The following is a 20,370-nucleotide window of genomic DNA, read 5'->3' as shown; positions in this document are numbered from 1 at the left end:
TTATTAAAATAAAATAACATATTATAAACAGATAAAACATAGGCCTATCTGTCTCCATTCAAGTGAATGGTAAGATACAGATGTGCAGTGTAACCCCATGTGGATGATACAGATAACAAATAAATCTGTCACATATTTTGTATCTGTATCTTACCATCCACTTCAATGGAGACAGATATTTTGTATCTAGCCCAGTAGGAATGGGCCTATAGAGTTAAAAAAAAATATATAATAATAATAGTGAGTGAGGCTTTGATTGGAGACTTTATTTGAAAGGCAACAAAATAACTTAACTTTAACTTTACCATGGTGAGTTGAGTTCACTAGCGGTTGCTTGACAACCAACAAGCCAATCATAGCGCGACCCACCGTCCTGTGCGGCTATGGGATCTACAATCTACCTATGCAGCAAGCAACCAGAAGTGTGTGGACAGTATCGGCCCGCAACTCTCTCAGCTTTCATCTCTGCATTGTTTATTTCGCTGGTGTTGTTTAGTCTGCTATTTAAAACCGTTAACCACCTTCCACGACACCATGTCACTTTTGTGTTATAATAAAGGCTGTGGGCAGCGGTTTGAAGCAGACAATAACCCTGATGGTGAGTGGTGCTAGCAGCTAATGTTTCCTATTCTAACCTACTAGCATTCAAGCATTGTGTATGTGTGTTCCGAAGGGGTGACTTCTGACCATCTCGAAATTTCTATAGTGTGTACTGTACTGACGTAACAGGGGACACAGACTCAGGGACACAGACTCGGGGTTAGAAACCGCATTTCAAGTCATAATGTACTTGTTTAATGCCAATTAAGATGAACTTTTAACTGTGGTGTGTGTTATGTTGGCACTGGGAGTCAGGATTTAGGGTATTTGAGGGACAGGATGTGTTTAGAACCAGACAGTTACTTACAGGTTACCTTACCTCGCCTCACCACCAGGCTTTCCACAGGTCAGCACTCTGCTCATCACTGTACGATTGTATCTTTAATAATAATCCAACAATCTTTGAGACAAACGTTAATATAATTTAAACAAGCCCAAAAAGCTTTCTGGTGGTTCTAATAAGGTATTCAATCAATCTGTCTATCAATAAACTTGGAAATGATGGAAAAGGATGGTGATAATGATGAATTATGAATAAGTTAACGAATAACGACAACAACAAAAAGTGCAGTGGTGTTTTTTTTACTCACCTCCAGTCCTGATAGAACACCAGACAGATAATAAATGATCTTAAATTGTACCAGACTGTGTTATTTGCTGTAGTTTTGGTATACTAGAGCTTTGCTTATGTTGGTAAACTTTGTATACAATTAACAGACCTAATTAGTTGCAGTGCTCTTTAAGAATGTGATTATTTGAACCACATGTTAGCTTATATGTTAAAGATCATTATACATTAATGGGTATTGTAAGATTTGGATCTCAGTCCAAATATATAGTCTTGTGTAGTGGCTAGGAGCTCATTGAATGTTATTGATTCACTACACAACCTTTGTTGACAAGATGAAGTTATTGTGAGCATGTTGATAAATTCCGAGCTGAGGGTTAAATATAACATCCAGATCCTTAATACTTGAGGAAACTATGTACACAAACAATGTCTGTGTGATACAATATGTATTAGTTTTTCATTTGACACTAAAGCTAGCAAAAACATGCATAATTCAAGAAGCAAACTCATGAATATAGGGATTTGATTGTCCCCTCATGATACATTTGAAGTTAATCAATACAGTGAGCCAATCCCCCGATTTTCCTCTCTGTTTATCTTGAAGCGGGTTCTATTTGCATTTAATAATACTGATTATTTTGCCATTGAGCATTCTCCTCAGGACAAGCGTAAGCCTCCCTTCCATGCTGTTTTCCATCAAACATTATGAGATAACATCAAACTTCTATTGATGCCCAAGGGGAAATTTGGTCATTTCAAATAGATATTAAGTATTTTAAAGCTGTATACAAAAAAATCTAAGCAAAATACCTCAGCCTTTCAGTACTATAATTTATGTGAATTAAGTGTAGGAACTAGGAAAGCTACATAAAGAATATTTATGTGCAAAAAACATGCAAATTTCATCCAGACTATGCAGCTGGAGTCTGACAGTTTTTGCAGAGCATGAGTAAATCAAGGATGTACTTAGGTGTAGGATATGTATGTAAGTAAGTAAGTAAGTACATTTCATTTTTATAGCACTTCTCACAGAGAAAACTCACAAAGTGCTTAACATACAGTGAGATTAAAAATAAAACAAAGTATTATATTAAAGCAGTTAGAACAGAAAATGCCTGTACAATTTGATCTCAAACAGGACAGAAAATAACACAAACATGTAAATAAAATCATGCAACATCTGCAATATGTGAGAATGTGATGTAAAATGAATGACTCAAGAGTATTCATATGAACTACATAAACATAAAGACATGGTAGAACATCACATACAAAACCATGCATAAAACATGTATAAAAGTTAAGGGCCAAGGGGTGTGGATGATGGTATAGTATAGTTGGATTCCAACCCCTTTTTACCTAATGAGCCAAGTACTGTTTGGGGATGGGATAATGTTAACAACAAAGCAGCTTTCTCTGTCTAGTTAAACAAACCAATTCTTTAGTAACAATAACTTCTTATCTTTTCAAAGACTCCTGCACCTTCCATCCAGGAGTCCCAGTGTTCCATGATGCCTTGAAGGTAAAAATAAGTATTTGAATACTAGCATGTTTATCACATCAACTGACTGCCTGTGACTGAGTTTAATGTCTTGGTGCACTGTCTCTCTCCCTAGGGTTGGTCCTGCTGCAAGAGAAGAACCACTGACTTTTCAGACTTTCTCAGCATCACTGTAAGTGTTGAGATCCCCTTTGTATCGTCTCTCAATATTTCTGGGCTGGTCTTTTTCCCCCCATCTTACCATGTATTAGTATTTGTTATTTAGTTTTATTTAAAGCCATACTGTGTAAGATGCCCAACTAGTGGTCATTAGCCCTATAGCAAACCGCGGTCGCGTCCGCGTCTTTCGGACGTTTTTCGTACCTTCAGACCCCCGCGTCTGCCTCCACCTCGCTGAGATCTATCTTTTAAGGGGTCCCTTGTTCCTGTGCGTTCAGTAATTCCAGAGATACGGACTCCTTCACCCTGCCTGGTAGGCGAAATTACCTAGAGAAGGGATGGTACAAACGGGCGACAACAAATATGGCTGCCATAGCGACCCCACTTCAAGATGCGCTGTGATTGGCCGGCAGTTGTATAACCCTCGCTGTGATTGGCCGGTAGTGTGATGACGCAATTTTCGCGCGAGATCCGGTCCACGGCAAGGATCTCAGTTTACATACAGAGAAGGCTTTACAGGCTGAAATTCACGGCGCGGATCTTCTAAAACTTTTGTGATTTAATAGTTAGGAGAATTTTAAGATTTGTTTTATAAAAAAAGTTACATAGTACAACTTTAATAGCTCTGTTTCCATTGCCAATGTAATGTTTTGCTCCATTAGCAGTGGGGCTCTAAGGAGGGTTATGTCGGTCTGTCTCTCCTTCCACCCAACACAGTAACAAAGTCATGATGTCACTTGCTCATCCCCCGGTTCACAGAAGTAATTTCTCTATGGAGAATGACATTGAGACATCTTAAAATCGTCTCATATAAGCATGGTGGTCCAAAAATAAACAAACGGTCTCTGCGATATTGTCGGGAAGGTGGCTCTGTATGGTTTATGATAGTCAGTCACTAATATTTGATATAGTCTATTTCTGGAGAAAACGTAACTAATTCGGCGACAGCAACATTTGCGTTTTCTCACCATCAGTTGATTCCTTCATATCCATATGAGTCAAACCGCTGAGATCATTTGTTTATGCTTGGAACACAGTTCTTATATGACGTGTCACGTGATATGAAAAAGGTCTAAGGGCATTCAGAATGGGAGATGGGGACGAACGGGAACCAGGTAGGATGTGTAAATGACGTCAAACTTTGTTATATTAAAAACTAATTAATTGATTGCCATCGAATTTGCTGTGCACGATCTGAGTCATACTTTGGTGACACCCCATGCAGGGCTCCAGACTAACTTTTTCACAGGTAGCACTGGTGCCACCTACATTTTCATTAGGTAGCACCACCAGAAATTAGGTAGCACCATCTTTTTCTTTGTATAGCGTATTAGCGTGGTATTAATACATAGCTTTATTATGCTGATGACAGTTGTTGTCGATATAATGTTGTTGAATACCCTGATAACAATATGTCTCAGTAAAAAAAGCTGTAGCCTAGTTTTTATGTATTTTTGCTTCAAGTTAATATTTGCAAACTAAAGACATTAATTCAAGAAAGATTTACGAATATCTAGGCTAACAAAGGCAATATAGAACTATGACTTTAAACGTGCACAACGTAGACTAAATGCAATAGGCTTGCTTTCATGCAGGATGGAAAAATAAAATTGTCCTTATGGTTTTGGAGTGAGATACTGTGGGAAGTAAGCTGCTTGATCAACAGAAAACGTTCACTTGGACACACACACACACACACGCGCGCACACACACACACACACACACACACACACACACACACACACACACACACACACACACACTCACTAACACAGAACACACGCTACAACAAAGACAGAAAAGTTAACAGGTGCCGTTAATTTGAGCTAATTGTCTGTCTATGAAGTGAAAAGCGCATTTTGGGCACTGAGGAACTTAACGACCCACAGCTGTTTTCGCACGTAACAGTAGGTTATTGTAACCAACGGTGGAAACATCCACGAGCGATTGCTAATCTAATAGCAAACAAACAACCCACGACCCATTATCCAGTTAGAGATGACAACAGAAAAAGCATGGTTATACAAAGAAAGGTTAGTATTATGTGATATCTATCCATTCCAAGGTGAGCGAGAGAGAGAGAGAATCTGTCTGTGTGTGTGACTCGACCACCGGACTGACCGACGCTAGTGTGCATTGTGTGAGTGTGTGTGTGTGTGTGTGTGTGTGTGTGTGTGTGTGTGTGTGTATGTATGTGAGTGAAAGAGAGAGAGAGAGAAGGGGAGGGGTGGAGCAGGCAGGCAGTCAGGGAGAGAGAGACGGAGCGAGAGAGAGAGAAGAGGCGTCAGGCGATCCTCGATTGAGGATTGTCTTTTTTTCTTTCTTTTTTTTTAGTCGCACGTGCGCGACCTGGTTAAAATTTAACTCGCACTTTATGAAATTAAGTCGCATATGCGACTTAATAGCTCGCACCCTGGAGCCCTGACCCCATGGCTTTCCACTTTGTTCTGGTTGTGTGTAAAGAGCAACATAGCCTCTAAGGATTTGCTAAACAGCTTGTGATGTCTCTTAGAGATTTGCTAACAAGCTTGTGTTGTCTTAGACCAGAGAGTTGTTATAGATTAGATACTGATTAGCATCAATGTTGTACTGTAGGTATAACGGCATTAACTCTACTCTTCAGCCCCAGCATACTGTATAACATGCTCTTCTCCCTCCAATGTAAGGGTTGTACAAAAGGTGCCCACAACAAAGAGAAGCCCCCGGAGCCGGTGAAGCCCGACGTAAAATCATCAGGGGAAAAGAAAGAAGTAGATGAACTAAAACCTAGATTTGATGAGTATATCATCTCTGCACCAAAGCCTCTGGAGGCTATAACAAGACCAAGGTACAGATCTCAGAGACTTCATCCTTAAGACACTTAGTACGTTGTTGTTGTTGTTGTTATTATTTCGGTTTTTTTTTTGTGTGTGTTTTTTATCAGTTGCAAAAAGGCAGTCTGCAAACCAAGAATTGGTACAAAAGAAGAAAGCACATCATACGATATCAAAACAAAAGCTGTACACAACACCATGACCATACAATATCAAAACAAAAGCGTCACGCAACACTGCCATGCAAGCGTCATTAATTGAATTCTTGGGCTTTTGGTACCGAAAGCTCTGGAATTTAATTTCATGGTGTTTGCATAGCGATTTTGAATGAAGCTTTCTTGGGATGGGGAATGTATTTTTCGCCGTTGCACTAAAGACCAATTTCTGTCCTTATAGTGGTGATGAGCCGATGGTGAGAATTCAGCACAAGGTCTCCTCTTCTCTGAAGCAGGCTCTGGAGAAACTGAAGCTCACTGATAATACTGTAGAGAATAAAGGTGAGGACATAGGATTTGTCATTAATGTCAACATCTTGAGCATTTAGATGAAAGTCTCTTATCCAGGGAAACTTTAAAAAAGCTAAATTAAGAATGAGCTTCCTTTGGCAGTTGTCAGATGACCCCTGGCTGGGAATATGTTTTGGCTCTCTGCCAAACCATGGCAGGCATGGCATTTGAGTGAAAGATGGCAACGCAAGAGTGTGCTCCAAAACTGCCTACACATGACAAAATACTCAGTGTTAATTCAACTAAAGAGAGTGGGAAATTGACTTTCACAAAAGAACTCAGTTGGCCACCTGGCAGCTATTGCACGCGTATACACCCTGGCTCTGGGTCCCCTCTTTTGGGATCCTTCCTGTGGTTAATTACTTTTCTTTTCCTCAACTGATATCTTCTTGTCTCCTTTTGTTAAACATGCTGGCCTCTAAAGCCCTATCGAGACTGTAATAAGATAAGATAAACCTGTATTGATCTGAGAACAAAAACTAAAAAAAGATGAAATAGCTTACGTTCTGTTATAACTTATAAGACATCTGCACTGGGTCTTTGGATGAATGGTTATAAGTATAATAACTGTAAATGTACAATCACCAATGAACATTTTAGTGAAAGTACAATTACTGTATTAAAGGATACAGTATAGATATACACAGACTATCAACCGTGAATATGAGAATGGAGCTACATTGTCAACAGGCTTCAACATTGATTATATGGTAATACATGTGCAATGACTATATGACTGAATATATTTGTACAGTCTTAACAGTCTATGTACTATGTACATAGTAGTCCAAGTGCAAAGGTGCCAGAGTCAAAGCCAGTAATAATAATATAAATAAAACGGACATTTCCAGAGTCAAAGCCAGTAATCTAAAAGAACAGACAGTTCCAGAGTCAAAGCAGCAGTCGGTAATACCAAAGAACAGAACAGCCAGTGCTGATCTTAAGCTCTTAGATGGGTATAAGGGCTGTACAATACATTCTAATTGAGTTTAATACAATGTATTTTTTTTAAATGTGTTATGACATGGCACATAAGGGGCAAGCCATCTGTAGGTACGTCCATACATCTGCGCCTAATCTCGCAAACCACAAAACTGATCAGGGTCAGATTTCTTGTGCATGCTGCCATTATGGCAAGAAAGTCAATCCCCAGATATATTTCACATTTTGTGAATATTTATTTTTCGTGTGAATATCTTTCACATTTTGTTAATTCATCTCAAATGCACCATCCCTCTGAACCATCGAACTTTGGAAGTCCACATCTGGCCAAGGCTAAGAGAGATTGACAGCGAAGCCACGCTGTTATTAGACCCATTTGTTGTTTTATTTATTTTTTATTTTACTTTATTTATAGTTTTGCTGGTGAAAGTTCATCTGCACTGCCTGTGACACAAGCGACGTGATGTCCCACAAAATACTGTCCGCGTATGAAGCGTCGGCCATTGCATCGCAACGTAGCTTGAACCAGTGGTGGACAGTAGTGATGCGCGGGTCAGCTTTTTTTCATAACCCGCACGACCCACAGCCCGCACGAAACGTAACCCGCCCGCGCCCGCTCCGCAGAACAATATATAAATCAATGAATCCGCCCGCCCCGCAACCCACATTTAAAAAAAAGATGGTATATCATCTCCACAATAGCTCATCTTTATATACGTCTCTCTAAGTACCCAAAGTCGCTTTACAGAAAGGTCTACAGTAGCACAATATTGTCATGGGCTAAATAAACAAACGTGTTGTTCAAATTGGTGTTAAGCTGTAGGCCTACTATTTTTATGAGAAAAAGGCGAGACCAGGTTGGTTTAGCCTAAAAGACATTCATTCAAAGACGTTCATTCTCTCTGGGGCATCGTCGGGGTAAGAATGGCGTTTCAGGTTTTATGTCAATCATATTTATACAGCGCCTCGCACTTTAAACAGACAGCAAAAGACGGACAATATTAAATCCTGTTATTGATTAATCACCAGATTGGAGAGATGGGAGCGACTGGAGTCTCGAGGTGAGCGTGGTTGGTTCATTCAGTCAAAAAATCCGTCTCACTTGCGAAAGTTGTGTTTCAAATCGTATCCGTTGACTGGCTGGTTATATAACTTAACCGACACAAAGTATTTATAAACGGACTTGTGTGGATGACAGAGACATATAAGTGAAATCCTGATCAGCGACACGCGCTGAATTGTTTGTGCATCTTCTCTGCTGTGCTCACGTTGTGTCAAATGTTGTCAAAATGTGGTTCGCGGCCCACACAGGAGCGGAATTGGGACGGTCCTTGCACCAAGGAGCGGAGGAGAAACCTCGCTCCTCTCTGGCGCATTTTAAAACTCGCTCGCTCGTCGTGCTCGTATTCAAACGTAGTATTCTTATTCTTATAGGCCTACTCTCATTAAGAATAAAAGGCAAATAAGAACAGGTGATTATTCTTATTTATTTTTTGCACATGAGAGTGGTGATAACCCACCCGCCCGCCGCCCGCCAATGGAGTCTGAAAACCTTGACCCACCCACCCGCATGCGGGCGGGCGGGTTGGCGGGCGGGTGGGGGCACCGGGTCGATCCGCGCATCACTAGTGGACAGTGTCAGTAAGGGAGTACATTTACTTGAGTAGGCTACTGTATTTAAGTACAGATTATGAGGATCTGTAGGCCTACTTTACAGTATTGTTTTGATACTTATTACTCGGCATGTCAGGACGGTCTCATTTTAATTCGATCACGTCGCGGGCAGTGCGGATGAGCTGTTATGGTGTGATATATGAAATCCAAGCTTAGCTAAACTAAAAATAATAATCATGGTTGATTTAACATCCGTTTTCCTTCCTTCCTATCTTCAAGTGCTTTTGCAGCCCTAGAATGGCTGATATTCCATACATTGCATGTATTCTATATACAGCCATGGTACACTCAGTGCATTTTTGTGGAGGGATTAATATCTGCGGGATTCTAAATTGTAGCGCTCTTTGTGTATTCACCCAACCCAATAATTAATCGCTACGGCTTGGGGGCTCTTATATACAGTATCAGATCCATTTGAAAGTTCTGGCAGAAAACAGTTTTGTAAAATATATCCACTTTGACACAAGATTCACACGGAACCTCATTCTCTGTACGTGACGGTATGGCATTCACAGCCACACTGAACACATGGGGCACACAGGTTGACAGGTGTGTTGCGGTTGGTGCAGCGTAATCGTAATCACACCTCTCAGTTTGTGTGTCCCATATGTACGTAAGTACATATGTACATAATGTATTGTTAATTTATAAAATGCCTTTCAAAACAATGGTGTTGCAAGGTTCTGTACAAAGAATACAAATTATAAAAACATAATGAAGACAAAGTAACAAAAGAAAGTTAACCACAAAACCCTCTATTCTTAGAGAAACAGACTTGAGTTACAACTCTGACTGGATCTGTTTTTGGTCAGAAGACTTGTGCTCACTGAAAGAAATCTAGTGCTGCTGTGATAGCCTTAAATTAAGAGTCTCCTACCGAGACTTCCGCATTGTGACGTTGGGACGACGGTAGGAGAGTCTTACAGGCTTTGTCATACACTCCTGCTGGTCGGCAAAACGGTCTCTAGTGGCTCGACACATGCACAAATGCAAAATATAAGACACCGTCGTCATTCTCCCAACTGTTAGCGACTACGGCGGTAATCTTGCACAATGTATTAGTCCGTTGTTTAAAAAAAAAAAAACTTTTTACCAAGTGTGTGTCGGAGTGTCACTGCTTTTCCACAACGCTGGTTAAACATGGCCGCACTTATCACGTGACGTTCATCCCTTCTCCCATTTGCTCATACTGTACAAGGCAAGGACATGACGTATGTGTAGAAGGAGTGCGCAATAATGCTTCCCAGGCCAGCCATGAGAGTCGCTGTTGCAACCAACATTGTAGCAAACGGGGAAAAGCAGTGACATCCAGCATGACTGTATGACAAAGCCTGTAAGACTCTCCTACCGTCATCCCAACGTCACAATGCAGAAGTCTCGGTAGGTCAGTCTTAATGTAAGGCTACTGCTGTGAATGCCATCCCGTCACTTGCAGAGAATGTTGTCCGTGTGAACCCCATGGGAAGTTCAAGACATCTTACTCTATACGCATTTTCAGCTAGAACCTCCAAATGGATATATAACACAAGTTGACCCCAAACCGCAGCATATATTACTTATTGTGTGAGTACACACAGAGCTCTACAAATTAGAATGCAGCGCTGTACATAGAATGTAATATATGGAATATCAGCCATTCTAGGGCAAGGCTCTTGGGGAGAAATAAAACCCTGTCACTTAAGCTTTACGCAATTACTCTGCTTGAGTACTTTAGTTACAGATAAAGTTAAATTGAATATACAGACATAAAAGAAGCAAGCACTGGAAGTTAGTTTGCAAGAGCTACCCCTCTGTGTTGTCATAGAGCTGCAGATAATTGACCTAAATTTGGTCAAATGTTATTTAACACATTTTGCCAGGCAACGTGGGGCAGTGGGTGACTTTGGATGAGTCAATATGCTGCATTTGTGGGGAAGAAAATATCTGCTGTTCAAGTTATGCGTCTAATCTAAGATTGCATTGTAAGATCACATTAAAGCAGGGGTGGGCAATTATTTTTTTCCATGGGGCCACATGAACAACAGAAAATATTGTGGAGGGCCGGGCTAAAAGACAGTGCTCCCCGCAAGATGTGCTCCCCGCAAACTAAACACACAGCTTTACCTCCGACTTCAGTAAATAAATACTGAGCAGTCAAATTTTTGTTGAAAACCCAGCATTCGGCATCGACTTATTTTTTTAGACACATTAGCCATTTTTGATGGGTAAGGTAAGGCAGGTCATCTTCACTTGTGACCAGTCTGACCACCTGCTTGTTATTGAGACAACATCCAAATATCACGCACACGTGCTGATGTACGCATTGCGTCCATATGTACGTGAATACAAAACTTGACTGAGAAGAAAGCATCTTATGCGATGTAAAATGTTCAAATATACCATTTGTTGAAGTCTTTGAATGCAAGATAACATGTATGGTCCTTCAATTGCCTTTTGTGCCATAATTGCACCTTACGAAAATGCATTGCATATGTGGTACACCATACTTTGGAATGATTCTAAAATTCAGATTCTAAAATGTTGCAGCTCATAATTCACGTTATTTCTTCAGTGTCCAATTATTCAGACGTTTTGCTTTTCTTCTTTCAGAGGAGGATAGTGACGAGATCAAGATTGGAACATCCTGTAAAAATTCAGGTTGCAATAAAGTAGGTGAACATGTCTACTGACAACTGAATAATTTCCCATGGCTCCAAGTAGGCGATTATCTGTCTTGCATACTCAAAGATGTTGGGTTTTTACTGTTCATAATGATGCAGTACATGGTGCATATACCCTCCACTCACTAATAAAATGTGTTCTTTAGTGAATGCTGTAGGTCTAGAAGTCAGTATACAAAACTAAATGGCCAGCACACGCAACAAGAACATTAGTTGTTGCTTTTGCTGACCCTTCATTGATTGCTTTTGTATTTGAAAATACTAGGCCTGCCCCGATCCAACTGTTTCCACTACTTGTTTTGTAGTCTGGAATGTTAGAAAAGGCTTGATCAGGTGATTTACTCAATCGGAGAACAACTTCCCCAGAGTTGTAGTCCACAACAGTAGGTTATGAGAAAAACATACCCATGTATTATTAACCAATAGGTTATTGGATCGGATGGCTTGGATTGGATATTTTCCCTGCAGTCTGATCTACTTTCTTTTTGCTGCTATCAGGCAGATATCCAATCTACAGTAGATATGGACCAGGACAGGCCTAGAAAATGCTGTGCTGTTTCCCTAATAGTTTACCATCTTCTCCAGAGTTTTCAAGGGCCGGTGAGCAACGATGAGGTGTGCTCCTACCATGTTGGATTTCCTATCTTCCATGAAGGGTTAGTACTAGTAGCATTAGGCTGGCAGGTCCTAGTATGTGAGAAAATTATCTCAACTCCTATATTCACAAGAATATTTAACCAAAATAGCCAGCTATTTGTCATTTTTCCTCTTTCAAGTAGTCACAGAATGTTTTTAAGATTTTCGATCGATCACAGACACGGTCTCTGTGCGACGTTTGGTCGATGCGTTCTTGAGTTAGGGCGATTGAAAATACCCTGTTTTGACACCCTTTTGGGGAAACAACAATGTATAGCAGAAATATAAAGTTACGAAATCAGTTTCAACTTGTTTGTATTCATATACCAATTGTAATATGTTGAAAAAACATTGGGGGAAATAGTATTTATTAACCACTAAAAGGAACAAATATCTTGGAATCGCTCAAACTCAGTCCCAACACGCCAAAGAGTGACACTGTGGACTGCCAAGAGATTGACAGCTTTAAAACTAATATCTCCCCTGCATCCTCAGGATGAAGTACTGGAGTTGCTGTAAGAGGAAAACATCCGACTTTAATACCTTCCTCGCTCAAGAAGGCTGCACCAAGGGAACACATATATGGAGGAAAAAAGATACGGTGGGTATGCTGGTTGTCAGTGAGTGACTTTGTGTTTTTGTGTACGCAGGGGCAGAGTAGATGGAGAAAATCAGACTGGGGAATATAGCTCCAAGTCAAGGCACATTTTAAGTGGGGTCCCTGGAAAACAATGTTTACTTTTTTTTGTTATTATATTGTATGTTTATTAAAAAATTATGTGCCAACAGCAAATCAACCTTTAGTCCTATGTTAAACAAAGTGGCAATGTATACTATTTATCCATAGTCTTCATCCAGACAATAGCTAGGGTTTGGAAGTTATGGTGCATTTACATGCAGAGTGAGGCCCCTATTCATTTTCTAGGCAAGGAGAGTGACAAAAAGTATATTTTGACTCAACTTTATGCAAATGATTAGCAGAGTGTGTCAGTCAGCCATATATCAACCACTTTCACCAGTGAGTGACACACGACACCACTTGAGATTGACAGGAACTGACTCCAACATAACTATGGAAACTACCGAATATTGATAACAGAGTTTTAAATTAGAAGTTGAAGATCTCAAATTAATTGAGATTGAGTAACTGCTCAATGGCCTACTTCTCACCTAAAATGTTATCGCAAGCAGTTTTTGTTGGAACAGAAAACCGTGAAATACAAGCCTCTCCTACGCAGAGAGTTGTTGAGAGTGACACTCCCACCAGCGGTAAACATTTGGCAGAGATAGGGATTTGTTCCACTTACACGTATCTGCACTATGAGTGATGAGGGCTTTCAACTGACTGAAAACATTCAAACTTTGGGCTAAAAGTAGCCTACTTTTAGCATACGCGTCGCGGACAAATGTGCCCATGGCAAAGACTTGTCCTTGTCAATTTCTCGATTTTCTGTTTTACACTCCATTATAATGGTCTATCATAAATAATACCCAATTACTGAATGTCAAGTCTCCAGGTTTTCTTCAGAATATGTAATGACCTTGTTTCAACCATGAGCATCACAACAAAAATACAAACATAAAAACAAACAATAGTTACTAATGCAAGCGTTACAATATTTATGCTCTCTATATGTATATTGAAGCATCATTGCAAAAGATATAACTCGACGTTCCAAGGAATCCACTATGCTGCACATTACCGCACATAACTGCTGCCACAGGATTGATGGCACAATGCAAATGCAATGCACATTTATACAAGTTATGGGTCGCACTCAGAGTGGCAAGAGTGAGTTGGCTTTTTTATTATTTATTATATCTCTAAAATGAACAAAGGTTTTGGCTATCCAGCCTTCGCCAGCAATGCAGATTTACATTTTTTTTTTTTTCATTTGACATTTGAATAATTATGGTCACCCCGCTCAACATGCTTGAGTGGGGTATTATTACTGATCCTAACTTCAAATTAGTACATGACCTAATCATGTTTTATGGATGGAGGCTATGACAACGTGCAATAACATTGTCAAGCCAGGCTTACAGAGTCGAGTTTAACAACATTCACTTCACATTTCTTCGTTTCGTGCACACACACACACACGCGCGCCCGCACACACGTTATATTTCGTCTACCGCATGTGGTGGACTGTCTGGTTGATATTTGATTGCTGTCAGTTTCATGTCAATCAGTGGAGTACTTTCACTACTCAATGAGACCTTTTCAACCCCTGATTATTTATACCGTTATATAAGGGACTTTTCTTCGTCGTCTCACTCATTCTCTTTTCTGGATTGCCACTGTCTGTCTATCTTTCACTATTATCGATCTAGCTGCATGAACCTTGATATGGACTATTGCTGCCTTCACTTCAGTCTTTTGAAAGCAGTTTCGGTAGATGCTTGGAACTAATCTTGTGTCGTGAGCCGTGACGGGCAGAGTTCATACTATTGGGGAGACTGTAGCCAGATCTGACCGACTGTGGCTGCTTTGAACATTGGCCTGACTGGGAGCCAATCAGCAGTCCAAGCCACTGGGGAAATTCCTTGTTCTCCCCATGGCAATGATGCATGTGTTTCTGAAAGTAGAGCATGTCAGTCTGACTCCACCTAGTGGTCAGTTTTCTTTAACTTATACTGTCCATGTTTTGACTATAATGGATGAAATTGATGGAGTCAAATGTAGAAGTAGGCCTATCTTTTAAACATCCTTGTGTAAAGCACAAAGCAGCTCTCATAGCGTAAGCCTCTTATAACATGAAACTGTTAATAATGTTAATAAATAATATATTACTTATCATAATGTTAATCTAAGGCTGTAATCGTACTACATGTAAAGATGTTCTCATACTTGGCTCTTTGTTTGGATGCAGGGTAAGAAGGTGGTCCCGTGTCGGTTTGACTGGCACCAAACTGGGAGCCAGGTCATTATTTCCATCTACTCCAAGAACTCCAACCCAGAGCTGAGCTACGTGGAGGCAAACAGCATTACGGTGAGGAACACCTGTTCTGTTCTCAAGCTTCCACAGAGAGGCAAAGGGGATGGTGTAATTAAAATAAATTAGAAGCAGAAATTTGACAAACTGCAACAAGTCGGGTTTTAGCAATGCATTCAAGGAGTGCTAGAGATAACAGCTGTAACCCAGCTGTTGCTTTCAAAGCCCTCGTCCGTGTGTGTGTGTGTGTGTGTGTGTGTGTGTGTGTGTGTGTGTGTGTGTGTGTGTGTGTGTGTGTGTGTGTGTGTGTGTGTGTGTGTGTGTGTGTGTGTGTGTGTGTGTGTGTGTGTGTGTGTGTGTCCCACACTCACTTGTATGGTGGATGCTTGGTCTATTCCTCAGTCACATGCATGCGATTCAATTTAATTCAAACGCCAAATCAAAGGTTGTCTTAAGACCCCACATAGAGCAGATACCCTACGTTACAGTATACCACCTCTCCCCACGCAGAGCAAGCATTTTTGGACATGCATCCTTGGAAGGGACTGATCATTGTCCCTAATATCTTTAGAACGGGGGTGGGCAACTTTGATGATGGTGAGGGCCACTATATTTCCACCTTCACTCCAGAGGGCCACATTTGTCATTCTAGTATTGCATACAATAGAAGCAAAAATAGCCGATCTACAAGCGCTGCGATGCGTTTTGAGCTTGTAGATCGGCTATTTTTGCATCTTTTGAATTGGAATCCTGAATTATTTTTTGTTGTTCCTTAATTAATAATGTAACATTTTAGTTATATACTCATGTTAACTTTATGAACCTAAATACAAATACATTGGACATAAAAAATACATTTTAATACTACTATACTAGTCATTAAGCTACTAATATAGACTGACGTAATTAAAGCAGGTCATGTTTGGAATTGTAACAGCTGAAATCAATAATATATCAGTATTCCGGTATTAACCTGAGGGCTGCATTAAGTGAAGGTGGGGGCAGCCAGTTGCCCATGTATGTCTTAGAAGATGATAACATCATGTGAATACTGTGTTACTTGTCACCAAGCTTTCCAGGGGGTGGGTTCTTTTTGGGCAGATGACTACTCTGTGCTCCATTCCCTGGATCTGTATGGCTGTCTGTTTAATCCGCTCACCTTCATCTCCTTGTTTAATTGATGCCTCTTCCTCACACAGCTCAACATTCACATCATGTTTGAAGGGGAGAAGCAGTTTGAGCAGAACATCAATTTGTGGGGAGTAAGTACTTTTGTCTGAGTCGCCCCATGTTGTGTAATGTCATCTTATTCTCCTATTTAATCATAAAATGATTATCCATTATACAGACCTGCCAACCCGTACGCATTTTGCGTACTAAGCACGCATTTTAAGGCTCTGTACGCAGGTACGCTATTTCCCCTCATTGCTACGCAACTTTGGGGGAAGTGAAACATTTTTGGTCCCTGCCGTGTAGTTCCTCCCAGGCACCACTTGAATGGTGTGTGAATGGGGCGCATGGCGCTGGGGAGCACTAGAACAGAAGGTATGCTCTTTTTTGTCGTCAGAAGAAGAATTTAACCGGATGGAAACAGAAGTTTGTTTTGGTTTCATGTCAGCAGTCAGCTGTCGCCGCTCGGTTTGTACATATATCAGCGATATTAATCAGATTAATTTAGATAAACGGAGAATGGCCGTGTTGTGCGAGTCGTCGGAGTCGATGCAGTTGCACAGGGACAATTCGCCCCCCACAATGCTGCCTGTAGTATAACAGGTAATATATAAACGTACAATAATATTACACTATTAAACTGCGGTCGCCACCGCTACAGCTTGTTGTGTATGAAGCCCGTGTTATACTGTACTTCGTCATACGACGGTGTTGCACGCGAGCAAAGTCGGAAAACCTGTGACGCAGGTCGTAGTACAGTAAACTGAAACATACATTGACCATGATTGGGCTTTAGAGTAAATATCCATCTCTAAAGCTATCTCTAAATGAGTATGAATGAATGAATTAGGAGGACTATATGTATTGTCAAAAACATTAAAGGTGAACAAGTTATTTATCACCTGTGAATATATGAAGACATTAATGGTTTGTTAACAATGAGTAGCCTGTATCCTCTATGAATGAATATACAGACTAGACGGTATGTGATCTATACACAATGTAGGCCTATATATCAATTAATGAATGCACTAGAAACCTACATGAGTTGAATACTTTCAACTTCATGCAAATCATGCACAGAAAGGTGGTTTTATTTAGGCTGCTCAATTAACAATGTTTAACAAAGACACAGGTAAATATTTAAAGGTAAATAGCCTACCTGACAATGTAAAGCTATTTTGCTATTTGAATAACATGATTATGTTGATGTATGTTCATTCATTAAGTCACTGGTGAGACTGTTTTGCTAGTCTATTGTTACTAACTCTGAGCAAGTGCAGTTAGTATATTTTATTAAAGATTTGTCAACAATATTGCCAAAGCAACATTACTGTATTGCCTGGTAATACTAGCCTACTTTTTCTCCAGACCAAATGGCATTTTTATTTAAAAGGTTGTTCTAACATCTTGCCTCCTCCTATTAGTGTAAGTCAAGACATGCAATGTGCTACATTTCTGGTGTGAAATTTTGTTAACATAACTGTAAAGGTCCCACCCAAAAAGGTGCATGAAACCCCCCAAAATATACGCTGTTTTGTGCGGGAAAACAACAAAAATTGCACCGCGGGCGCTGCGGGCGCCGTGCGGGCACTTTGCGCATGAGTACAGGTCTGCATTATATAATTTTAGAGAGAGGTCAGTCAGTCAGTCAGTCAGTCAGTCAGTCAGTCAGTCAGTAGGTCAGTCACAAATGCATTTCCACCTTTATCTCTTCAGCAACTGATCCCAATTTTCACATTTTTCATTGGCCATTAGCATTATACAGAGGCTGACGGAGCCCGATTTCCATTTTCACCAAATTCAAGCTATTTATTCGCGTTTTTATACCACTTCTGTTCAACTCAACTTCAGCCTGTTGTCAGGGCAACGGTCCGTTCCTCCAGGCCATGGGATCTGTAACCCCACACCCACCAATCTCACAGTTAGGAATGTTGCAGTCTCTCTCTCTCTCTCTCTCTCTCTCTCTCTCTCTCATGTGGTTTGCCTGCATGCACGGGTCACTCATGCACCGGGTGCATTTGATGTGTGTCTTATCTTCCGACGGGTATGGCAAAATTATGTAGAGCAAGCGCATACATCCTCATACTTCTATTCACCTAATTTAGCTGTTAAATTATTTGTATCCATCAAAAAATATACACTCCTCCATGGGCTGCTCCTTACATTATGATGCCCCCACATATTCTCACGCACGCACCAGTTACAGTTACTTTCTCCATAACCCACACTCTGCACATATATTGGAGCACATATCTTCAAACGGGTAAGGTCTAGTCTAAATAAAGCAACAAAACAAAACTGCTTTGGAAAAATAATCCAATAATGAAATGTTAGAGTCGCTGGAAGTCCTTTGGTATGTTTTTAAATTCATCTTTAATGTTGGAGAAGTGGTTTTAAAAAAGGGGGGGGGGGGGAGCGATACTGCTTGAATTGAATTAGTGTTGGTAACAAGTTTAATTGTGTCACACACTTACAAAGTCAGTCATATTATATAGCATGATAAGTAGGCCCGATTGCTTTTGAATTGAAATGGGTATTTTACTGGAACTGTGAAATGATGCAAAAACTCTGGCTAATGCCCCTTGAAGCTCCTTGAAATTAATGTGCTTGAACATGACTTTTTTCCACAAATTTAAGAAAAGAGGTAAGGGCACAACAGTTATTCAAACTAATTTTTAATTGAAAACTAATTTAATTGATTATACAAAATAGTCTATTTAAACATATCTATCTATCTACAATCTCACAACGGGTCGTGATGTGACACGTTGTGAACCTGTATGTAGATCGGCAATTTTAACACATTTTATGTAGGTCAGATAAACATAAACAGGTTAGCCTTTTTCATCTTTTCATATTCTTTCTTTGCCCTCCCCAATCCCACATCACGTCGTCTAGGTTATTGACGTGGGTAAAAGCGTGGTGAACATGATGGCTGCCAAGATTGAGATTGCCTTGAAGAAGTCTGAGCCCATGTCCTGGGCTCGCCTGGACTTCCCTCCCCCCGTCAGCCCGCCCAAGGAGGACAACGAGAAGGACAAAGAGGAAGGGGATAGCGAGGAGGACGATGACTAATGGTGATGACGAAGACTTTAATTAAGGAATGTACTACGTTTTATTTGAAAATCAAGGCTGTACACATTCACCCCTCATCTCCTGAGGGTCACACTTCTCTTCGCTGTCATTGCTTTCTCTCTCAGACAAGACACGGTATCATCATCGTTCATGGTTCTGGAGTGATGTATCAATGTGACCTGGACACTTTACCCCATACACTGTTCCTCTTAAAGTCTTTCCCTTATGATTCTTTTTGTCCCTCCTGTTAAGAGATGACTTTGGATTGCTTTTTGATTTTGTTCGTCCTATAGCACAACAATTAGTGGTGCTACAACTTGCGTTAATTCATGTGTTTTATGTGGAAAATACAGACTCTTTTTGGCTCTTTGTGATACTGAATTAAGATTAGCAAATGAAAAATGAGCTGTATTATAAGACATTCCATCAGTCAGAAAGCGGTGTTGTAACCACACCATACTATACTGCAAGTCAACTGCTAATTATGAAAAGTACCAAAAATGTCAGTATAGTAAAATCATCTGTGGTTTCAGATTATCAATCCTCTATTGTCTATTTCCTGCTTTTTATATTTCCATTTGTTTGTCATGTTTAGCACTTTTAAAAGTTGTTTGACTTTGATCACTTCTTGCATTCCAATCTTTTGGTTTTATTTTCAAAATGTAAATCTCTGGATTATTTGTTGCACCATTTGGTTATTGAATCAAATGGTGTGTAATTGTGTTTGGTTTGGTCTTTTTGCGTCAGTTTAGATTCCAGACTTAAGTTAAAGGTAGTTGTTACACATGAGCAATGTGTTGACATACACCGAATAGCTAGTGTTCCAACATACCAGCTAGATCAAGACTTGGTCTGATCTCTGTAAACTATACTGTATAGTGCTACTTTAAAATGAATGGTAGATTTTCTGAACAAAGATATATAAAATAGCAGGATTTAATATTCAGCATGGCTTAAAAGGTAAAATAGTGATAATAATGACCTTGAAATGAGGTTAAAGTTATTCAGGAACCCATTTGCCAAAAGAAATAAACTTTTGCATTGAAATATTAAAACTGTAGTATTTATTTATAACCCTGAATTTATCAGTTTGATCCTATGGGTCGTCATTTCCATAATTTTCA

General features: G+C 40.1%; 1 protein-coding gene across 1 annotated transcript; it reads left to right on the top strand.

Moving 5' to 3' along the window:
- The first annotated feature begins 453 nt into the window (after positions 1-453).
- On the top strand, positions 454-20,181 carry LOC308305019 (cysteine and histidine-rich domain-containing protein 1-like). Its single transcript, XM_080749658.1, has 11 exons — positions 454-598; positions 2,644-2,693; positions 2,788-2,844; positions 5,498-5,658; positions 6,041-6,141; positions 11,356-11,414; positions 12,012-12,082; positions 12,558-12,663; positions 14,936-15,055; positions 16,198-16,260; positions 19,070-20,181. The coding sequence occupies exons 1-11, from the start codon at positions 535-537 to the stop codon at positions 19,244-19,246; spliced, it is 1,029 nt and encodes a 342-aa protein (XP_080605784.1). The 5' UTR covers positions 454-534; the 3' UTR covers positions 19,247-20,181.
- The last annotated feature ends 189 nt before the right edge of the window (positions 20,182-20,370 follow it).

Source organism: Nannobrachium achirus (genome assembly GCF_963921795.1).
Source record: "Nannobrachium achirus genome assembly, chromosome: 19".
NCBI lineage: Eukaryota > Metazoa > Chordata > Actinopteri > Myctophiformes > Myctophidae > Nannobrachium > Nannobrachium achirus.
Note: the sequence above shows the minus strand (reverse complement) of the source record. Positions and strands in the feature narration are given on the sequence as shown.